The 21,625-nt window shown below is 45.1% G+C and overlaps 1 protein-coding gene across 1 annotated transcript in view; it reads left to right on the top strand.

Moving 5' to 3' along the window:
• The window catches only part of SPEG (striated muscle enriched protein kinase), a 382,864-nt gene that overhangs the window by 350,589 nt on the left and 10,650 nt on the right, over nucleotides 1-21,625 (top strand). The window contains exons 33-37 of the mRNA XM_040358128.1: nucleotides 5,359-5,526; nucleotides 10,040-10,162; nucleotides 12,382-12,543; nucleotides 13,324-14,674; nucleotides 18,135-18,374. Coding sequence (XP_040214062.1) covers nucleotides 5,359-5,526; nucleotides 10,040-10,162; nucleotides 12,382-12,543; nucleotides 13,324-14,674; nucleotides 18,135-18,374 — 2,044 coding nt within the window. The remainder of the gene's footprint in view (nucleotides 1-5,358; nucleotides 5,527-10,039; nucleotides 10,163-12,381; nucleotides 12,544-13,323; nucleotides 14,675-18,134; nucleotides 18,375-21,625) is intronic.

The raw sequence follows: 21,625 nt of genomic DNA, 5'->3' as shown, positions 1-21,625 counted from the left end.
GACGTCATAACATCGTGCCCAGGCCTCCGACGATCATGGAGATGACTGGTGACCATCTGGTCACCAGTCTACTCTATGGTTTCCATCAGACGCCGGCGGAACGTTTCTCCGGGTCTCCGATGGCAAAGGAGAGCCCGGAGAAGCACCGGATGGCGGCGGGAGGGGGGGTGCCCCCTCCCGCCGCCTATAAGAACGATCAAACGGTGGAACCGCTGCTATGATCGTTCTTATGGTGCAGGGATTCGCCGGCTGAAGAGATGGATATCTGAATGATGCCTGTGGCTGCATCCATCATTCAGATATCCCCACTGAAAGTCCAGGACGTCATAAGACGTCCTTGGGCTGAAAGTGGTTAAATATGACCCACCCCTTCCTGTCAAGTCCACACCCCTTTCTGTTTAAGACCCGCCCTGACATTTTCAAGTGGGGACACTAACATACCTCCCAACTTTTTGAGATGGGAATGAGGGACACCCATCAGCAAAAGTATGCAAAAGTATGCAGGTATAGGACACACACCCTTGCCACGCACCCTTAAAGGAGAATTGCACAAAAAAAGTGCTTTTTTTTTACCACTACTATTCCTTTATATTGGCTTTTGGAATTTACGAATGCAGCAATTTAGAATTTGGATGCAAGGTTTAGCGCTGGAAATCACTTTTTGATAGATAAAAAGTGCATTTTATATATGATCTATATAAGTGTATATCAGACCAAAATGAGGGACAAATGAGGAGGAATGAGGGACAGAGGGACATTGTTCCAAATCAGGGACAGTCCCTCCAAATCAGGGACAGTTGGGAGCTATGCACTAGTTCTTAGGGCCTGGGGGAGGGGGCAATGGGTTCCCTTAATTTGCATAGATTTCCTCTCACTTCCTGTTTGGCTATGGGGCAGGAAGTGAAGGGAAATCTCTGCAATGGGACAGGGATGGTAAAAAATTATCTGGCAGGGGCTATAACCCTCACTTTATATAAAAGTACACTTAAAGCAATATCCAATAAACGTGTAAACAATCTCCAATGAAGATCTAAACTTGCAGTGAATGGGTGAATAAACTGATAGATAATCAACTATACAAAGTCCATCAAAGATGCTGATGATGAAAATGATATATATATGATATATGAATGGATAGTCCTAAGGTGTAACTATTCACATATCATATATATATCATTTTCATGGTATGGATCAGATGTGGTCATGGTGCATCTGAATTCTCTAGTTATTCCTGGTTATCCAAGCACTATCTTTGGCTTGCAGGGCCCGGATTCAGATACATTGTTGTAATTAGGGCGCAAGTTCCGTATTCAGAAAGAACTTGCGCCCTAAGTTACGGTGGCGTAACGTATGTGGTCCGGCATAAGCCCGCCTAATTCAAATGTGGATGATGTGGGCGTGTTTTATTTAAATTACATGTGACCCCACGTATTTGACGTTTTTTACGAACGGCGCATGCGCCATTTGTGAAAGAATCCCAGTGCGCATGCTCGAAATTACGCCACAAATCGTCAATGCTTTAGACGTGAACGTAACTTACCTACAGCCCTATTCGCAAATGACTTACGCAAACGACGTAAAACTTACAAAAGTCGATGCGGGAACGACGTCCATACTTAAAATAGGTTACCCCTCATAAAGCCAAACGTAAACGACGTAAAAAAATGCACCAGGCGGACGTACGTTTCTGAATCGGCATATCTACCTAATTTGCATATTCCTTGCGTAAATATACGGAAGTGCCACCTAGCGGCCAGCGTAAATATGCAGGCTAAGATACGATGGTCGGATTTTAGGGTAATCTATGCGTAACTGATTCTATGAATCAGTCGCATAGATACGACCCCCGCAACTCAGAGTTACGACGGCGTATCCGGAGATACGCTGTCGGAACTGCTCTCTGAATCCGGGCCCAGGAGTCAACTTTTTTGCCTTTCATGGGTCTTTGGAGACCGAACATGTTCTTCTCTTACCCTATCAGCAGAGAGATATATGGTGGTAACTAAAGCTCTGTACACACGATCGGTTTGTCCGATGAAAACAGACCGATGGACTGTTTTCAGCGGTCAAACCGATTGTGTGTGGGCCCCAGCGGTTTGTTTTCCATCGGTTAAAAAAAAAATAGAACATGTTTTAAATTTTTCCTATGGATAAAAAAAGGATAGAAAAAAAAAAAACGATCGTCTGTGTGGAACTCCATCGGTCAAAAATCCTGTCGGCGCATGCTCGGAAGCATTGAACTTAATTTTTCTCAGCACGTCGTAGTGTTTTACGTCACCGCGTTTGGACACGGTCAGATTTTTGACCGATGGCGTGTAGGCAAGACTGATGAAAGTCAGCTTCATCGGATATCCGACAAAATAATCCATCGGATTAGATTCCATCAGATATCCGATCGTGTGTATAGGACTTTACAGTACAGGTGAAGGGAGGGAGAGAGGATTTCATGCTAAAATCCCAGCTACAGCTCTAATAGTATGTCAATGGTGACCTCCATATTGCACCCCATGATAATATAAATATCCATTAGTACACTTTAGGGGTAAGCAGGGTGTTATTTCCGCTATAGCTCCAGGAATCGCAGTGGTAAGGTACAGTCCTGAATGATTGCAGCTATCTGTGATATTGGGGTAGATTCAGAAAGCAATTACGTCTGCGTATCCATAAATACGCAGCGTAATTGCTAATTTGCGCCGGCGTATCGACTTTTCTGTATTCAGAAAGCTCGATACGCCGACTGCAGCCTAAGATATGACTGGCATAAGGCCCTTATGCCGTCGTATCGTAGGCTGCATTCTTACGATGGCCGCTAGGTGGCGTTCCCGTAGTGGTCAGCGTAGAGTATGCAAATTGCATACTCACGCCGATTCACAACCGTACGCGCGCCCTGCGTTCGCATTTTACGTCGTTTGCGTTCGTCGGTTTCTGCGTAAGGCTGCTCATGCTATTAGCAGGGGCAGCCAATGCTAAGTATACCCGTCGTTCCCGCGTCGCGATTTTTAAAAATCACGTCGTTTGCGTAAGTGAATCGTGAATGGCGCTGGATGCCATTTACGTTCACGTTGAAGCAAATGACGTCCTTGCGACGTCATTTACCGCAATGCACGTCGAGAAAGTTTCCCGACGGAGCATGCGCACTACGTTCGGCGCGGGAACGCGCCTAATTTAAATGATCCACGCCCCCTACGGGATCATTTAAATTACGCGCGCTTACGCCGGCCAGTTTTACGGAGCGCCCGCGCAAATTACGGAGCTACTGCTTCGTGAATGAAGCGTAGCGCAAGTAATTTACGGAGGCGTAGCGTTAAAACGGTACGCTGCGCCTCCGTAAGAGTGCGCAGCGCTACCTGAATCTACCCCAATATGTGTAACATACATTATTTAGAGCGTGGATCCCATTCTACAGACAGAAGCCGTTCTGCATTATTAATGACTTCAACAAAAGCCTGAATATACTCTGCTGCTCAGTCATGTGGAATGAAGGGAGCTACAAGCAATAAAATGCAGAGAGCCTTTCTACGATTACAATACCACAATACCGCTACATGCAATAAAACACAATCAGCCCTGGTATATTTACAATTATAGCTACATGCAGTAAAATAAAAGCGGCCTTGGTATTATTTCAATGTAGCGACAAGCAATTAAATACATAAAATGAGTACAATACGGCGGGAAGCAGTGGTGCTCGTGAATACCTTTGTAACTTCTCACACAAAGCAAAAAGCAGCTGTACAATAACAGCAAATTCTATAGATGGGGCAACACAATTGGTCCAATCCTTTTGCTAAACCTACTAGACCTTATGGCCCAAAGTGTCATATCTTAAAAAAATGCTTAGCAGAAACACAAGGGGCCAGATTCTCAGAGGAGATACGACGGCGTATCTCCAGATACGCCGTCGTATCTCTGAGTTGCGCTGTCGTATCTATGCGCCTAATTCTTAGAATCAGTTACGCATACATTTCCCTTAGATCCGACAGGCGTAAGTCTCTTACGCCGTCGGATCGTAACTGCATATTTACGCTGGCCGCTAGGGGCGTGTACGCTGATTTACGCGTCGAAATATGTAAATCAGCTAGATACGCGAATTCACAAACGTACGCCCGGCCGACGCAGTACAGTTACGCCTTTTACGTTAGGCTTTTCCCGGCGTATAGTTACCCCTGCTATATGGTGGCGTAAGTGTGGCGTACCAATGTTAAGTATGGCCGTCGTTCCCGCGACGAAATTTGAAAATTTTACGTCGTTTGCGTAACTCGTCCGTGAATGGGGCTGGACGTAATTTACGTTCACGTCAAAACCAATACGTCCTTGCGGCGTATAAGGAGCAATGCACACTGGGAGATTTCCACGGACGGCGCATACGCCGTTCGTGAAAAACGTCAATCACGTCGGGTCACAGAACATTTACATAAAACACGCCCCCCTGTTCAAAATTTTAATTAGGCGGGCTTACGCCGGCCGATTTACGCTACGCCGCTGCAACTTACGGAGCAAGTGCTTTGAGAATACAGCACTTGCCCGTCTAAGTTGCGGAGGCGCAACCTAAATCGGATATGTTACGCCGCCGCACAGATACGCCGCTGTACGAGAATCTGGCCCAAGATCTCTGTTTTCCTTACTAGCAGAAAGGCGATCTGCCTTGTTTACATAGGCAGACCGCCATTCTGCCTCTCTTGGAACGATAGCCGGGTTTCCGGTGGACAACGGGTCTGCCGGATCCACTGATCGTCTGGAACACACGCAGGACAGGGCTCTGCCTATGTAAACACAAGCAGCGGGGAAGTAATAAAGCAGGAAATTAAATCGATTACTTCCCCTAGTAAAAGCACCACACAAAATACACAAAAACAGTGGCTAGGCACACATTCAGCACTTTGATTGCCCTAGATATTTAACCTCTACCCAGCCGGTGTCATTAGTACAGTGACAGTGCATACTTTTAGCACTGATCACTGTATTAGTGTCACTGGTTCCCAAAAAGTGTCAGTGTCAGAATGCCAATATCGCAGTCCTGCTATAAGTTTATGAAAAAATTCAATTTAAAAAAAAAATAAAAAAAAATTTATTGGATATGTTTTATAGCTTCAAAAAACAGTTACATACCGGGAATGTAACTGTCACATTGGTTGTGCTCTCAACCATACTGTCCAGCCATCCAATGGCTGGTGTCATAACTGATCACATGTACAGCATTATGGAAGTTGAAGATCAAACAGAGGCCAAGATGGCAGCTTCTTGGCTAAAAACGATAGGAGGGTTTAGTTCCACTTTAATGTTGCACAGTTTTCAAAATGTCTGCTATGTTTGTAATATTCCGTACCTGTCTGTGACAGATTGTATTTTTGTCCTTAGATAAAATGGTTTTGGAATCAGGAGGACATGTGACTATAAAATCGAGCCCCGATGGACGCCAAGTTCTCACCATCACAAATGCTGGACAGCAAGAGGCCGGGCTGTACGAATGTGTGGCAGCGAATGCTCTGGGCAATGCCACCAGTTCTTGCTGCTTGTCTGTTGCACGTATGTATTCTACATTTCAGAAGAACTATCACAAAAACTTTTATTTCATTCCCCAGGGGACCAAGTGCATAAAGAACTTTGGGGTAATCCACAAAGATCCGGCGTAACGTAAATTTTCCCATTTAAGTTACACTGCCTTAAAATTTCGACCTAAGTGCCCGATCCACAAAGCACTTACCTAGAAATTTTTGGCTGTGTAACTTAAATTCCGCCGGCGCAAGGCGTTCCTCTTTTCATGGGGGCGATTCCCATTTAAATTAGGCGCGCTCCCGCGCCGGCCGTACTGCGCATGCTCATGACGTCATGCATAGCGCGAAATTACATTACGCCGAGCTTTGTGGATCGCAACGGGTCAATAAAGTTGCGTCGGGAAAAAAAAAGATACGGCGAAAAAAAAAAATTCAAAACAAAAAAAAAAATCGCGTCGCTGGACAGAATGGTCTGCTTTTACATGGTGTAAACAGTTTACACCTTGTAAAAGCAGCCCTAATTTTGCGTTTGCAAACTAAAACTTACGGAGAAAAAACGAAGCTGAAAAGCTTCGTGGATGTCCGTAAGTGCTAATTTGCATACCCGAGGCGGCATTTCGACACGAAATGCCCCCAGCGACGGATGTGGTACTGCATCCTAAGATCCGGCAGTGTAAGTCCCTTACACATGTCGGATCTTCTGCCTAACTATGGGAAACTGATTCTGTGGATCAGTTCCAAAGTTAGGACAAGGGATACGATGGAGTAACAGCAGTTACTCCGTCGTATCTCTTTTGTGGATCTGGCCCCCGGATACGACGGTGTAACAGCAGTTACGCCGGCGTATCCCTTTTGAGGATCTGGCCCAAAGACTCCTATAAAGTCACACAACTTCTCTCCTTTTTTATTGTAATTATTGCCCCTCTGTTGTGGGTTAAAAGCACCTAATTTGCTGGGTTTAGCTCCACCCCATTCTGAAGCCCAATTTATGGGTGTTCCTGTAGGGGGAAAATACAGCCAGCGCTGAGCCTCCACCCCTTTTTAAGCTGACTGTTCTCCCACAGCACTGATTGTTCACTCATAATTTAAAAAATAACACTCAGTGTTGCTGAAAAATGTCCAATGCCAAAGAGGCCTTTGGAAGCCAGACAGGGTCTCTTTAGGCTGGCCACATACACTCACTGCGCCATTTTATTAGGTACACCTGTTCAATTGCTTGGTAACGCAAACTGCTAATCAGCCAATCACATGGCAGCAACTTAATGAAATTAGGCATCTAGACGTGCTGAAGACAGCTTTCCGAAGTTCAAACCGAGCATCAGAATATGGAAGAAAGCGGATTTAAGTGAGTTTTAATGTGACATGGTTGTTGGTGCCAGATGGGCTGGTCTGAGTATTTTTAAAAGCTGCTGATCCACTGGGATTTTCACACACAACCATCTCTAGAGTTTACAGAAAATGGTCTGAAAAAGAGAAAATATCCAGTGAGCGGCAGTTGTGTGGAGGAAAATGCCTGGTTGATGTCATGGGTCAGAGGAGAATGGGCAGACTGGTTCCAGATGTGAAGTGCCAGGAAAGTGACGTCACCCATAAACTCATTGCCTTTCCTGCACACGCCTACCAAGGGCGGCCCGCTCCGCCTCCCCTTTCCAAATTACAGAAAACAAAAAAATGGCGTCTGCAAAAGTTTGGGCACCCTGCAGAGTTAATATCTTGTACTGCCCCCTTTGGCAAGTATCACAGCTTGTAAACGCTTTTTGTAGCCAGCCAAGAGTCTTTTAATTCTTGTTTGAGGTATCTTTGCCCATTCTTCCTTACACAAGTCTTCCAGTTCTTTGAGATTTCTGGGCTGTCTGTCACGCACTGCTCTTTTAAAGTCTATCCATAGATTTTCAATTATGTTGAGGTCAGGAGATTGTGAAGGCCATGGCATAACCTTCAGTTTACGCCTCTTGATGTAATCCCCCGTGGATTTTGAGGTGTGTTTTGGATCATTATCCATTTGTAGAAGCCATCCTCTCTTTAACTTCAGCTTTTTCACAGATGGCATCAAGTTGCCATCCAAAATTTGCTGAAATTTTATTGAATCCATTTTTCCTTCTACTCGTGAAATGTTCCCTGTGCCACTGACTGCAATAAAACCCCAAAGCATGATTGATCCACCTCCATGCTTCACAGTTGGACAGAGGTTCTTTTCATTAAATTCTGTGCCCTTTCTTCTCCAAACATACCTTTGCACATTCCAGCCAAAAAGTTCTATTTTAACCTCATTGGTCCACAGAACTTGTTTCCAAAATGCATCAGGCTTGTCTATATGTTCATTTGCAAAGTTCAAACGCTGATTTTTGTGGTGAGGACGTAGAAGAGGTTTTCTTCTGATGACTCTTCCATGAAGACCATATTTGTACAAGTATCTCTTTATAGTGGAATAGTGTACCACAACTCCAGTGTCTGCCAGATCTTTCTGGAGGGATCGTGCCATCAAACGTGGGTTTTGAATTGCTTTTCTCACAATCCTGCGAGCTGTTCTGTCTAATATTTTTCTTGGTCTTCCAGATCTTGCTTTAACTTCCACTGTTCCTGATGACTGCCATTTCTTAATTACATTCCGAACAGAGGATATTGACATCTGAAAAGGCTTTGCTATCTTCTTATAGCCTTCTCCAGCTTTGTGAGCGTCAACTATTTTCACTTTCAGTTTTCTAGACAACTGCTTAGAAGAACCCATGGTGCTGATTGTTGGGGCAAGGTCAGATGAGTCTGGGCATTTAAAACCTTTGAGATTGACATCACCTGGTCTTCCCAGACGATGATTGAGAACAATCCATGACACTGGCAGGTCTCAGCTTTGCAAAGGGGGCAGTGCATGCTATAAATTCTGCAGGGTGCCCAAACTTTTGCAGACGCCATTTTTTTGTTTTCTGTCATTTTGAAAGTGTAAATAATGGAAATAAAATCTAACTTTTTTTTACATATTATAAGAATGTCTAATCTGTAATTTGATGCCTTTTGGGGATTTTTCCAACTTTCCTTGGCTTCGTTATGCACATTAATACAAATTTTTACCTGGGGTGCCCAAACTTTCGATCCCCACTGTATAGTACATGTATAGTGACCGTGAATTAGCTGCAACCACTTAATAGTGTACTCAAAAAACACTGCGTAATAAATGTAAAAGAAAAAGATGAGAATGGTGCGCTTATTCAATAATGTGCCATAAAGTAATATACCGTATATACTCGAGTATAAGCCGAGTTTTTCAGCACATTTTATTGTGCTGAAAATGCCCCCCCTCGGCTTATACTCGAGTCACCTTTTTGCGCCTGATCTCCCGGACTTTGGGGACCCGGTACCGTCCCCTGGACCCCAAACCTGGCACACATGTACCTACGCAGGGCTGTCTTAATGAGAGGGCACACTGGGCACTGCCTAGGGGCCCTAGCTGCATGGGGGGACCCCTGCACTTTCCCCAAAGCTGCTGGTCTTTGAGCCCACGCTGGCCCGTAATTGGGGGCCCCATGATGGCACTGAGAGTGATCTATACACAGGGGAGGCAGTCTGCCTCCTACCTACTTGATGTCTGTTTAACTGCACTGTCATCATTGTAGGGGCCCCAGAGCATTACTTTGCCCAGGGGCCCATGACGCTATTAAGACGGCCCTGTACCTACGGCTGGGGAGCATTGATTTTTCAAAGCCGGGCACCCCTTCCATAGACTCCCATGTTAAACATCAGTCTAGTCATGGACAGAGTGAGGCATGGGCACAGTGAGGCATGCAGATGGGCACAGTGAGGCATGGGCACAGTGAGGCAAAGTGAGGCATGCAGATGGACACCCTAGGCTTATACTCGAGTCAATACGTTTTCCCAGTTTTTTTGTGGTAAAATTAGGTGCCTTGGCTTATAGAGTATATATGGTATATACGGTACTCAAAAAATGAATATGATGAGTATCCAAACATACAAATTAATAAATGTGAACAAAAGTCCAACTAAAGCCCAATGGTAGAAGTCAGTTCATACTAAGGTAAAAATCTCATAGGGATAACTTGATAAAAGAAAAAACAGATAAAACAGCAATCCAAACATTGACTGTTAAATTTATGAATTGGCCGCTCACCTCCAACAATGACCCCAGGGTCAAACAAGGCTCACCAGATAGTCAGATGAGGAATCCTGCTGATGGATCTGTAAAGGCATCCAGGTCCCAGACAAAGACGAAGAATTACGTCCAAAACTACGTCCATTTACACCCGACTGCCATCCGATCCACTGGATGGAAGAGGAACGGATCTCCATTAATGTCTTTTTGGTGGATGGGATTGGATTGGATGGCGGTGGGTGCAAACAGACACATGTCCATTTACACCCTTAGATAGAGAAGAATGGAGGTTCCGATCGGGTCCACTGATGGGAATATCCGTGTAAAAGGGGCCTAAGAAAAGTCCAGCTGTTTGTGTTTTCTTCTTTTTTTTTTTTACGGCTGTGGTTTTCACTTTTCCCTCTCTCTTTCTCTCTCTCTTTGTTTGCTCCCTCTTTCTCAGGAATGCCACAAGCCCCCGGGACCCCGGAGATCCCCCAGAAATATAAGAACACAGTGCTGGTTCTGTGGAAGTCCAAGGAACTCAACTCCCCCTGCACCTTCACCCTGGAGAGTCAGATGAAAGGTGAGCTCAGACCTGGTTCAGCATGACGTGTCTCCATGGAGTCACGGGCCGCGATTCAGATTCATTGTCGTATCTTTGAGCGGGCTTAACGCATCTCCTATGCGCTACGCCGACGTAACATTGAGAGGCAAGTACTGTATTCAGAAAGCACTTGCTCCCAAAGTTACGTCGGCGTATCGTAAATGGGCCGGCGTAAGCCCGCGTAATTCAAAGTAGCAAGGCAGTGGGCGTGTTGTATTGTAATGAAGCGTGACCCCATGTAAATGCATGGCCGATCGAACGGCGCCTGCGCGCGCATGCTCAGAGTCACGTCGCAAATACTCCCTAAGATACGTCGGCTCAATGCTTTGTCGCCGTGAACGTAACATACGCCCAGCCCCATTCACGTACGACTTACGCAAACGACGTAAAATACGACGCTGTTCCGATGTTTCCGACGTCCATACCCTAACATGACTTACCCCTGCTTTATGAGGGGTAAAGTTACGCCGGACCGACGCCTTACGCAAACGGCGTAGCTAAATCCGACGGGCGCAAGTACGTTTCTGAATCGGCGTATCTAGGTCATTTGCATATTCAACGCGTAAATCTACGGAAGCGCCACCTAGCGGCCAGCGTAAATATGCACCCAAGATACGACGGCGTAAGAGACTTACGTCGGTCGTATCTTGGCCAAATTCAGGCGTAACTGCCTATATGAATCGGCGCATAGATACGACGGCGCTCATTTGGACTTACGACGGCGTATCTGGAGATACGCCGTCGTAAGTCCTTTCTGAATCCGGGCCACAGTTACCAAAACACTTAATGGAGACACCGGGGTAGCAAAGCCTGAGGGTATCAACTGAACAAGTGAGGCGTGGCAAGAAAGACGCAGTAACAGATTCTGTTTGTGTAATGGACACAGCTGGTGTCATTCTTAGGATCGGCTTTTATTTTTTAATTTTTTATTACTTTGCACGCATTGTAGATATGGTTTATAATAATTTAAGTTGTTTTGTCACATACACTATATTGTCAAAAGTATTGGGACGTCTGCCTTTACACGCACATGAACTTTAATGGCATCTAGGGTTGCCACCTCTCCGGGATTCACTTGTACAGTCTGGGTTTTAATCTACCTGAAACTCAGACACATCAGTGGGAGCCCTGCAGCACCAGTCCTCCTATCCCCCCTCTCCCCCCTCTCCCCTCCCATCGGCATCCAGTGCTTTTAATTTTATTGGAAGGGAGGATGCTTTAACTGGGAATTATACTGGGGGACAGACTGACTTGGGGGGGATTATACTGGGGGGGCAGACTGATTTAAGAGGGATTATACTGGGGGGGCAGACTGATTTAAGGGGGATTATACTGGGGGACAGACTGACGTGGGGGGATTATACTGGGGGACAGACTGATGTGGGGGGATTATACTGGGGGAAAGACTGACTTGGGGGGGTAGACTGATTTAGGGGTGATTATACTGGGGGACAGACTGGCTTGGGGGGATTATACTGGGGGGAAGACTGATTTAGGGGGGATTATACTGGGGGACAGACTGACTTGGGGGGGATTATACTGGGGGACAGACTGACGTGGGGGGATTATACTGGGGGACCGACTGATGTGGGGCGATTATACTGGGGGGACAGACTGACGTGGGGTGATTATACTGGGGGACAGACTGACGTGGGGGATTACACTGGGGGACAGACAGACTTGGGGGGGATTACACTGGGGGGGGGGTAGACTGATTTAGGGGTGATTATACTGGGGGACAGACTGACGTGGGGGGATTATACTGGGGGACCGACTGATGTGGGGCGATTATACTGGGGGACAGACTGACGTGGGGTGATTATACTGGGGGACAGACTGACGTGGGGTGATTATACTGGGGGACAGACTGACGTGGGGGATTATACTGGGGGACAGACAGACTTGGGGGGGATTACACTGGGGGGGGGGGGTAGACTGATTTAGGGGTGATTATACTGGGGGACAGACTGACGTGGGGGATTATACTGGGGGGCAGACTGATTTGGGGGGGATTAAGACGTTAATCTGCTCCTCCCATCTCCTCCTCCATTCACAGAACATCCTGTATTCAGAATACAATGTTTTATGAATGTACATTGGGGGTTCCAAGCCAATGTTGTTCAGTTCTTAGTTTTTCCCACAGCAGTCATGCATGCCTTATACCTAATCCCACATCTTTTTGTGTGATCTATTTGTAGAAGAAGGGGAGTGGAAGGCGATCAGCTCCGGCATCAGGGATTGCTATTACAATGTCACCGAGCTGCCATCCGGTGCTGTCAGGTTCCGCGTCGCCTGTGTGAACAAAGCTGGCCAGGGACCCTACAGCAGTTTTTCCAAGAGCGTTGTCATAGATGGAGACGGTAAGCAGAAGAAGTCTTTGTCAGTTTTTGCCAAGTGGACATCATTGCTCCCTTTGTCTGTTTCAATGTTTTTATTAAAGTTTTAAACAATAGAGTACACAATGCATGTGCATGCCTTTGATGGCAGATTAAAATAAAGTCTTGTAATGCAGGAGAGGCACTGCTGCAGGAAATATGTAACGCAATGCAAAACAGAATACAGGGCCTCTGATTAGGCAGTACAACCAGCCCTCCTGTACTGGGCCCAGACCCCATCAGTTCAAAAGGGGGGCCCAGACACCTGCTGAACTGTCTTATTGCCGACACCAATCCTCTCCTGTTTCCCACTGCCAGCTTCTCCTTCTCCCCCTCCCTTCAGCTGCACTGCAAGGGGATTGGTTCTAGCACATGCACCCACTTCCATCTGCTGTCTGGGCCCCCCTATGTGACCCTTTTCCCCTCAGCGCTTCCGGCTTCCCTCCTCTCCCGCCGACAGCTGCTGCAGGCACACAGGGGGATGTCATTTACTGGCTCCTTCCTTTCCCAAATGAACACAGTGAGCGATAGGCGCCAATCACTCCTGTGTCCATTCGGGTCTATCTGGAAAAACGAACAGGCGAGCCTGACCGGACCGCCCATGTGAAAGGGGCCTTAGGGGAAAAGTCAATTGGCTACATTGTATTTTTACCCATCACACATTACAGATGCAGAAAACAATAGAAAACAGGTGATGTTCTTTTTTTTTTCCTCCAAAATTTGTAAATCATCTCCTTCTTTCCTCTCTTCTCTCCTGATCTGTAGATCACAAGCCTTCCCCTGCTGTGGGTCATGCTGCTCAGAAGGCTCGTCAAGTGATGCCCACGATATCTTCTTTTGGACCAATCGCTCCTCGTGTCACTGCTTCCCCAGAAGCCTCTCCTCCAATTGTGTCTACTATTAAATTGCCTCCATCATTTGGATCTCCTCTAGCTTCACCTTTAAATCCGGCATTAACGAACACTCCAGCTCCTACCACCCCTGCAGAGCCTCCTTCTAAAGCACCTCCTCCACCAACCCCTCCAAGGAAGCACAGAGGATTTGTTCCTACCCCTCCCACAGTGCACAGATCATTACCTCAAACCGTCACTAAGGTTGAGCCCCCAAATCAAGTTTCTATACCCAACAAGTTGCAGTCTGCTGAGCCTCCACTAGGTGTTCCTGTAACATCTCATATTTCCACAGTAAACATGTCGGCATCAACTGGACCATCTGTGTCCCATCTGAGAGTTTCACCTTCCGCCCCAACTCAACAAGTGAAGCCTGCTCCTGAACCAGCTGCTAAAACTGTGCCAGTGACTTCTGTGCAACAAGCTAGATCTCCTACAGAGTCACAGAAAGCACCATCTCCAACGTTTGTGCCCCCAGTGAAAGCTGTGCCCGTCTTTCCAACTACTAAGTCTCCTGTGCCTGCAGAACCAACCAAACCACTTTTAACAGAGCCACGAATTCCACCACCAGTGGCTCCCAGACCAGTTTTTGCTGCTCCCTCAGTTCCAATTATGTTGCACATTCCCCCTTTCAAAGCCTCAAATTCACCTTTAAGCCCAACTTCTCCTACCAAACCCTTTTTCCCTTCTCCTCCAACGAGTCCACTTTACAAGCCACCATCTCCCTCATCCTCTACCTATATGGTGACCTCCTTCATATCAATGCCACCATCCACTCCAACAAAAGAGACTTTCCAATCACAGTCTACCACACCAATCCCTCAGATTGTTCCTCCCACACAAGTTCCCCGGGTTTTTGCCCCCCACTTGGTTCCTCAGGTTGTTGTCCCTACACCAGTTCCTCAGGTTGTTTCCCCAACACCGGTTCCTTGGGTTGTTGCCCCCACACAGGTTCCCCAGATCGTTGCCCCCACACCGGTTCCTCAAGTTGTTTCACCCACACCAGTCACTCAGATTGTCTCTTCCATGCCGGTTGTCCAGACTGCCACTCTTGCACCTGCTGCTCAAACTGTCCCTACACGCATATTAGTCAGAAGTGTCACTCCTGGGAAAGATGGCAGATATACCCCAGTGCCGGGAGGAAGAGTGACCCCATCAGGAAGAGAAAGCGCTCTTCGACAAGGAGTACCCCAAAAACCTTACACATTTTTGGAAGAGAAAACAAGGTGAGTGTAAAAACATATTTAAAGGGGTTGTAAAGATTATTTCTTTATTTTCTAAATTGGTTCCTTTAAGCTAGTGCTTTGTTGGTTCACTTACCTTTTCCTTCCATTTCACTTATAAATGTTTTTTTCTTTTTCTGAATTTCTCACTTCCTGTTCCTCCTCAGTAAGCTTGCCCCCATCATCCGAGCCGTTCTAGCTGGGGGTTAGTCAGCGTGCTTGCCCCATCCCTTGAGACTACATCCCTGCGGGGAGATGCTGTGTCCAGCGTCTCCCCGCAGGGATGTAGTCCCAAGGGAGGGGGCGAGCATGCTGACTAACTCCCACCCCAGGCAGAACAGCTCGGATGATGGGGGCAAGCTTACTGAGGAGCAACAGGAAGTGAGAAATTCAGACAAAGAAAATTAACATTTAGAAGGGAAATGGAAGGAAAAGGTAAGTGAACCAACAATGCACTAGCTTAACCTCCCTAGCGGTATGATTATTTCAGAAAAAGGGTGCTGAAAGCGCTACCATTATTTGCAAGGAAATTTGGCATTTTATACTGTAGGCCTGTAATTCTTAGTAATAACTCACTTAAATCTGACCAAACAAGAGTCTAGTAGGCATCCCGGGTATGACATTTTTTTAAAAACAAAATTATAAATTATAATATAATAAACAATTATAAATAATTATAACAATAAATAATATAATTATAATAAAAATTATTCAATAATGTAATCAACTCAAAATCACTGAAATTTGCTCAGTTGCAGAATTGTCGCTGTCATTACTTTTATTTATTTTTTGACGAATTTCCCCACAAATCGCTATCGCACAATTCTGCAAGTGATTATAATTTATTATCGCTGTTTTCTAGCTGCTCTAAAACCATTTTTGACATAAAGGGACACTTTTGGTTGCTATGGACAATCTCCGGTTTGCAGGCAGAAAGAACAGTTTTTATTATATAAAAGTACATGCAGGACACTGGGCAGACCACTAGGGACAAGGGGTGTGTGTATTTTTTAGATACAGTACTGTAATCTACAGGTTACAGTATACTGTATGTAATGTGTTTGTTTACCTTTTTGAATGTGCCGCCGTTCTCCGCTCCCGTGCGTCGTAACGTCGCAGGGAACGGAGATCGGCGGCACACAGAGGCACTGTGTGAATCGAGCGAGGTCCCGCTCGCTCACACAGCGCGGTGGCATCGCTAGATCCAGGGACAAGGTAAGTAAACCATGCCTGTGGATTCAGCGAGGCGAGCCCGAGTCTGACTCGGGGTTACCGATCGCAGCACAAAAATGTAACCCCGAGTCAGACTCGGGAATACCGCCAGGGGGGTTAAAGGAACTTATTTAGAAAATAAAAAACAAACCTTTACAACACCTTTATCTTCAATCATGTTGTGGGCTAGTTTTTGTATTTGAAAGTTTTCCAAAGGGTCTAAAAACTGATTATAGTGAAGATAAATTACGTAGCTTGGGAAAAAAACAGGGAACTGAAGATTGAGAACATGTAGAACAACAAGTGAACTTGTACGTCATTCTAATTTTTTTGAAAACAAAAATCTCTAAACTCTAATTCTTTTATTAGCCAGAAAGCCTCTCTGGTGATCCCCTCCGATCTAGTTTCACAAGATTAGTGGTGCGTGACTTTCCCTGACTTCATGGATAAACCTGCCAACTGTCATTCCACTGCCCAACAAGACTTAGGCCTCGTACACACGATAGGTTAACCAGAGGACAACGGTCTGAAGGACTGTTGTCATAGGTTAACCGATGAAGCTGACTGGTGGTCCGTCGCGCCTACACACCATCAGTTAAAAAAACGATCGTGTCAGAAGGCGGTGACGTAAAACACAACGACGTGCTAAAAAAACGAAGTTCAATGCTTCCAAGCATGCGTTGACTTGATTCTGAGCATGCATGGATTTTTAACCGATGGTTGTGCGTACTAACGATCAGTTCTGACCTATCGGTTACCAATCCATCGGTTACATTTTACAGCAAGTTGGCTTTTTTTTAACCTGAAGGTTAAATAACCTATGAGGCGCACACACAATCGGTTTTGACCGATGAAAACGGTCCATCAGACCGTTGTCCTCTGGTTAACCTATCGTGTGTACAAGGCCTTAGGGGCCAGGAAGGGCACTGTGGAACAAGGTGATGGTAGTTTTTGAAACTTAGCAGGGACCCCAGTAACAAAGTGAAATTAAACCAGGGGCACAAAAGAAACTTTTCTGACCAATACATTTTATTAAATGTACTTTTTAAATGTTAAATTACAGTAGGATTCATTTGTTGCATTTTTTTAATTCTGAAGGTTCAACAAAAGGGAAATACATTTTTTTGGGGTTTAAAATAATAGAAGTAACGGTTAATCTTCTCTCATATCTGTGAACCTAGAAATAAAATAGGAAATATTTTTTACATTTTTATAATTTAAAATTATACAACAAATATAAAATTATATTCAATGTTTATATTTGTATCGTTCAATAGATCTTTATTAAAAGTTTTCATATAGTAACATATCAAAGCAGTGAGCTGATGCAACAGCCACAGGTAATGTTTATATTTTTAATGTAAATCTGATATCGGCTGGATTTAAAAGACAGCCTGTATTTTTAAGCGTTTAAAGGTCCACTCATAGTTGGTCTCCTTCTAGAGTTCTCCTCCTGCCTACCTTGAAGTTCTAGGTGTTCTGGGTTGCCTTGGCCTATTTTCACTCCTCTTGTTGTGTTCTCATTAATATTAAATACATTAAAAGCCCTGCAGAGAGAGTTGGGCCCCTTGTAATGGTTAGGTATGCAGACCTACAAACATATTCGCCAGCACACCGTGGATCGTACAGAACGTCCAAAAATGTATTGCAGTGAAAACATCACAGGGATAGCAATGTTTCGAGGTCACGCAGGGCCTCTTCGTCAGGCAAGTGATGCCTGACGAATGCCCTGCGTACATATGTTTGTATGATTGCTGTTCCAGTTCCCAGCTGGTGATCGCTTCGGCACCCATTTTTACAGTTGCAGGCCGTTTCTCCAGGAAGGTGTGCGATTGGAATATTGTCTAGGTATGCAGACCTGGGAACTCTAGCTCAGGGACCTTACCAGCAGAGGCTTTAAGATATAGGATTTTTGACCGATGGAGTTCCATACAGACTATGGGATTTTTCTATCAGTTTTTTATCTATAGGAAAAATTTAAAACATGTTCTATTTTTTTTCACCGATGGAAATCAAACCGATGGGGCCCACATACGATTGTTTGCATCGGACAAACAGATCGTGTGTACAGGGCTTTAGTGATAATCTTATTGATATGATTATGGTACTGTTTTTTTCCCCTCATACATTAAAGATATATAGGGCACCCCAATCTTAACATTGTATTGTATTGTGTGTTTTACAGTATTAGTGTGAATGCAGCCCAGATATAGACTGTACTGTAGTAATACTGTGGTCACACTTCCTTCAGGGGTCGCTTTGGAGTGATTCGGGAGTGTAAAGAAAATGCAACAGGAAAGACCTTCATGGCCAAGATCATCCCCTATGAACAAGAGAACAAGCAGAGTGTGCTACAAGAGTACGAGGTCCTGAAATGTCTCCACCATCAGAGGATCCTGAGCCTGCACGAGGCATACATCACTCCTCGGTACCTCGTCCTCATCTCCGAGCAGTGCTCCGGCAGAGAGATCCTCTACTGCCTTGTAGAAAGGTGAGGAGTTAAGAAATGCTTTGAAAAAGCTAAGTGACCAAGGCACAAAGCCAGACCGAGACAAGACACACTCTTTTCTCTGGGGCTGAGTTGGGGTGATGTAGGTGGCGCAGGAGCCTCTCGTGCCCTGAATTGCTTCAGTTATCTGAACTTTGCAAGGCTAGGCTTTCACACCGATATTTAAGGCCCATTGATTTCACTATTCCATAGCAATGTTCCCACATAGATTTATTTTGTAGCAATTTTCCACACAGATTCATTTTGTAGCAATGTTCCCATGTAAATTTATTCTATAGCAATGTTCCCACAAAGATTAATTGAGTAGAAATGTTCCCACGTAGAGTTTATTCCATAGTAAAGTTCCCATGAAGAATCGTTGTGTAGAAATGTTCTCATGTAGATTCTTTCCATAGAAAAGTTCCCACGTAGATTCTCTCTGTAGCAAAGTTCCCTATAGATTCATTCTGTAGCAATGGGCTCCCACGTAGATTCATTCTGTAGCAATGTGCTCCCACGTAGATTCATTCTGTAGCAAAGTTCTCATGAAGATTCATTGGGCTAGATTCAGATAGATTAGCGGATCTTTAGATTTACGATCCGCCGACGCAAATTTGAGAGGCTAGTGCAGTATTCAGAAAGCACTTACCTCGAAACTTGCGCCAGGGGGATCGTAACTCCCCCGGCGGAATTCAAATTGCGCTAGGACGTCATTGGTTTCGACGTGAACGTAAATTACGTCCATCCGTATTCACGACCGACTTACGCAAACGACATAAAAATTCAAAACTCGGCGCAGGAACGACGGCCATACTTAACATTGGATACGCCGCATATAGCAGGGGTAAGTATACGCAGGAAAAAGCCGAACACAAACGACGTAAAAAAAAAGCGACGGGCGGGCATTCTTTTCTGAATCGGTGGTAATCGTAATTTGCATATTCGTCGCGTAAAAAACGAAGCGCCACCTAGCGGCCTGCGGATGATTGCAGCCTAAGATCCGACAGTGTAAGTCACTTACACCTGTCGGATCTAAGGGAGATCTATGCGTAACTGATTCTTATGAATCAGTCACATAGATCCGACCGTCGGATCTCAGAGATACAACGGCGTATCAGGAGATTCGCTGTCGTATCTCTTTCTGAATCTCCCCAACTGTGTAGAAATATTCCCATGTAGACTCATTTTGTAGCAAAGATCCCACGAAGACTCATTTTGTAGCAAAGTTCCCACAAAGATTAATTTTGTAGCAAAGTTCCCATGAAGATTAATTTTGTAGCCAAGTTCTCATGAAGATTAATTTTGTAGCAAAGTTCCAGCAAAGATTAATTGAATTGTGTAAAAGTGTTCCCACGTAAATTCATTTTGTAGCAATGTTCTATTGTAGATTCATTCTGTAGCAATGTGTTCCCATGTAGATTCATTCTGTAGAAATAAGTTCCCACGTAGATTCATTTTGTAGAAAAGTTCCCACGAAGATTCATTGTGTAGAAATATTCCCATGTAGATTCTTTCTGTGGCAAAGTTACCACGAAGATTCATTTTGGCGCAAACTTCCCATGAAGATTCATTCGGTAGCAAAGTTCCCACGAAGATTCATTTTTTGGCAAAATTCCCATGAAAATTCATTATGTAGCAAAATTCCCATGAAAATTCATTTTGTAGCAAAGTTCCAGCAAAGATTTATTTTGTAGCAAGGATTCATTGTGTAGTAATGTTCCCACTGAGAATCATTTTGTAGTGATGTTCCCACTGAGAATCATTTTGTAGTAATGTTCCCACTGAGAAGCATTTTGTAGTAATGTTCCCAAAAATAATAATTTTGGAGTAATGTTTAAACAAAAATTCACTTGCAGCAAAGTTACCAAATAGATTTATTATTTATTTTCTATTACAGTTATTATGTATTACAGGCAAAATGTAGCAATGTGAAAATATACAATTGTATCTGGCGCAAAAAAACAGCTGGATCCAAAATAGTAGTAAATTAATAAAGCATTACAAACATACATAAGAGTCCAAAAAATGAATTAGTCCATTGTACATCCATGGTTATAGGGTGGGTGAATGCACATGTGGATGTGTGTATTATCAGGGGTGGGCGACAGCCGCCCTCAGAGTACCAGACAGCTCTATACAAACAAGAAAAGGGAAAAGAAAAGGGGAAGCACCACCTGGGTCCAGAGATTAAAAATCTTTTAATAGTGCAAGGTATAAGGTGTACGTTTTTTAATCTCTGCACCCAGGTGTCTCTTCCTGCTTTCTTTCCCTCTTTCTAATATGTAGCAATGTGCCCATGTAGTAATATTTAAATGTTAATTCAGTTGTAGCAATTTTCCCACTGTTACGTAGCTGGTGAAGTAGCCTGAAGTGTTGAGGACAACTTCTAGCCCAGACACTTCTAGCTTTGGTAAAGTAACAGGAGGGCACGAAGTGGCACAAATGCCTAGTAGTTAATGTCAGCAGCTGGTGCACGTGGGTAGTCGGAACATCCACAGAGTCAGGTGGGGGAGTCGGTAGAAGATCATGGTAGACTGTGCTGGAAGTGAGCAGGCGTTCAGAATAGATTGGCTGGACGGTAGGCAGACAATCAGTTAAGACTGGCTAATCAGCAAGCAGATGATCAGCAGACGCTGACTGGGCAGTAGGCAGGTGATCAGCAGAGACTGGATGGATGGCAAGTGGATGATCAGTAAATACTGGCTGAGCAACAGACAGGTGATCATCACAGACTAGCTAGGCAGCAGGCAGATGATCAGCAGAGACTGGCTGTGCAGCAGGCAGATGATCAGCGGAGACTGGCTGTGCAGCAGCCAGATGATTAGCAAACACTGGCTGGGCAGCAGGCAGATGATAAGCAGAGAATGGCTGGGCAGCAGGCAGGTGATCAGCAGGGACTGAATGGATGGCAGACGGATGATCAACAGAGACTGGTTGGGCAGCAGGCAGATGATCAGGAGACTGGCTGGGCAGCAGGCAGATGATCAGCAGAGACTGGCTGGGCAGCAGGCAGATGATCAGCCTGGCTAGGCAGCAGGCAGATGATCAGCAGAGACTGGCTGGGCAGCAGGCGGGTGATCAGCAGAGACTGGATGGATGGCAGGCAGATGGATCAGTAAATACTGACTGTGCAGCAGGCAGATGATCAGCAGAGACTGGCTGTGTAGCAGGCAGATGATCAGCAGAGACTGGCTAGGCAGCAGGCAGATGATCAGCAGAGACTGGCTGGGCAGCAGGAAGATAATCAGCAGAGA

Source organism: Rana temporaria, chromosome 6, assembly GCF_905171775.1.
Source record: "Rana temporaria chromosome 6, aRanTem1.1, whole genome shotgun sequence".
Classification (NCBI taxonomy): domain Eukaryota; kingdom Metazoa; phylum Chordata; class Amphibia; order Anura; family Ranidae; genus Rana; species Rana temporaria.
The sequence above is the reverse complement of the archived record's forward strand: the minus strand, read 5'-3'. Positions and strand labels throughout refer to the sequence as shown.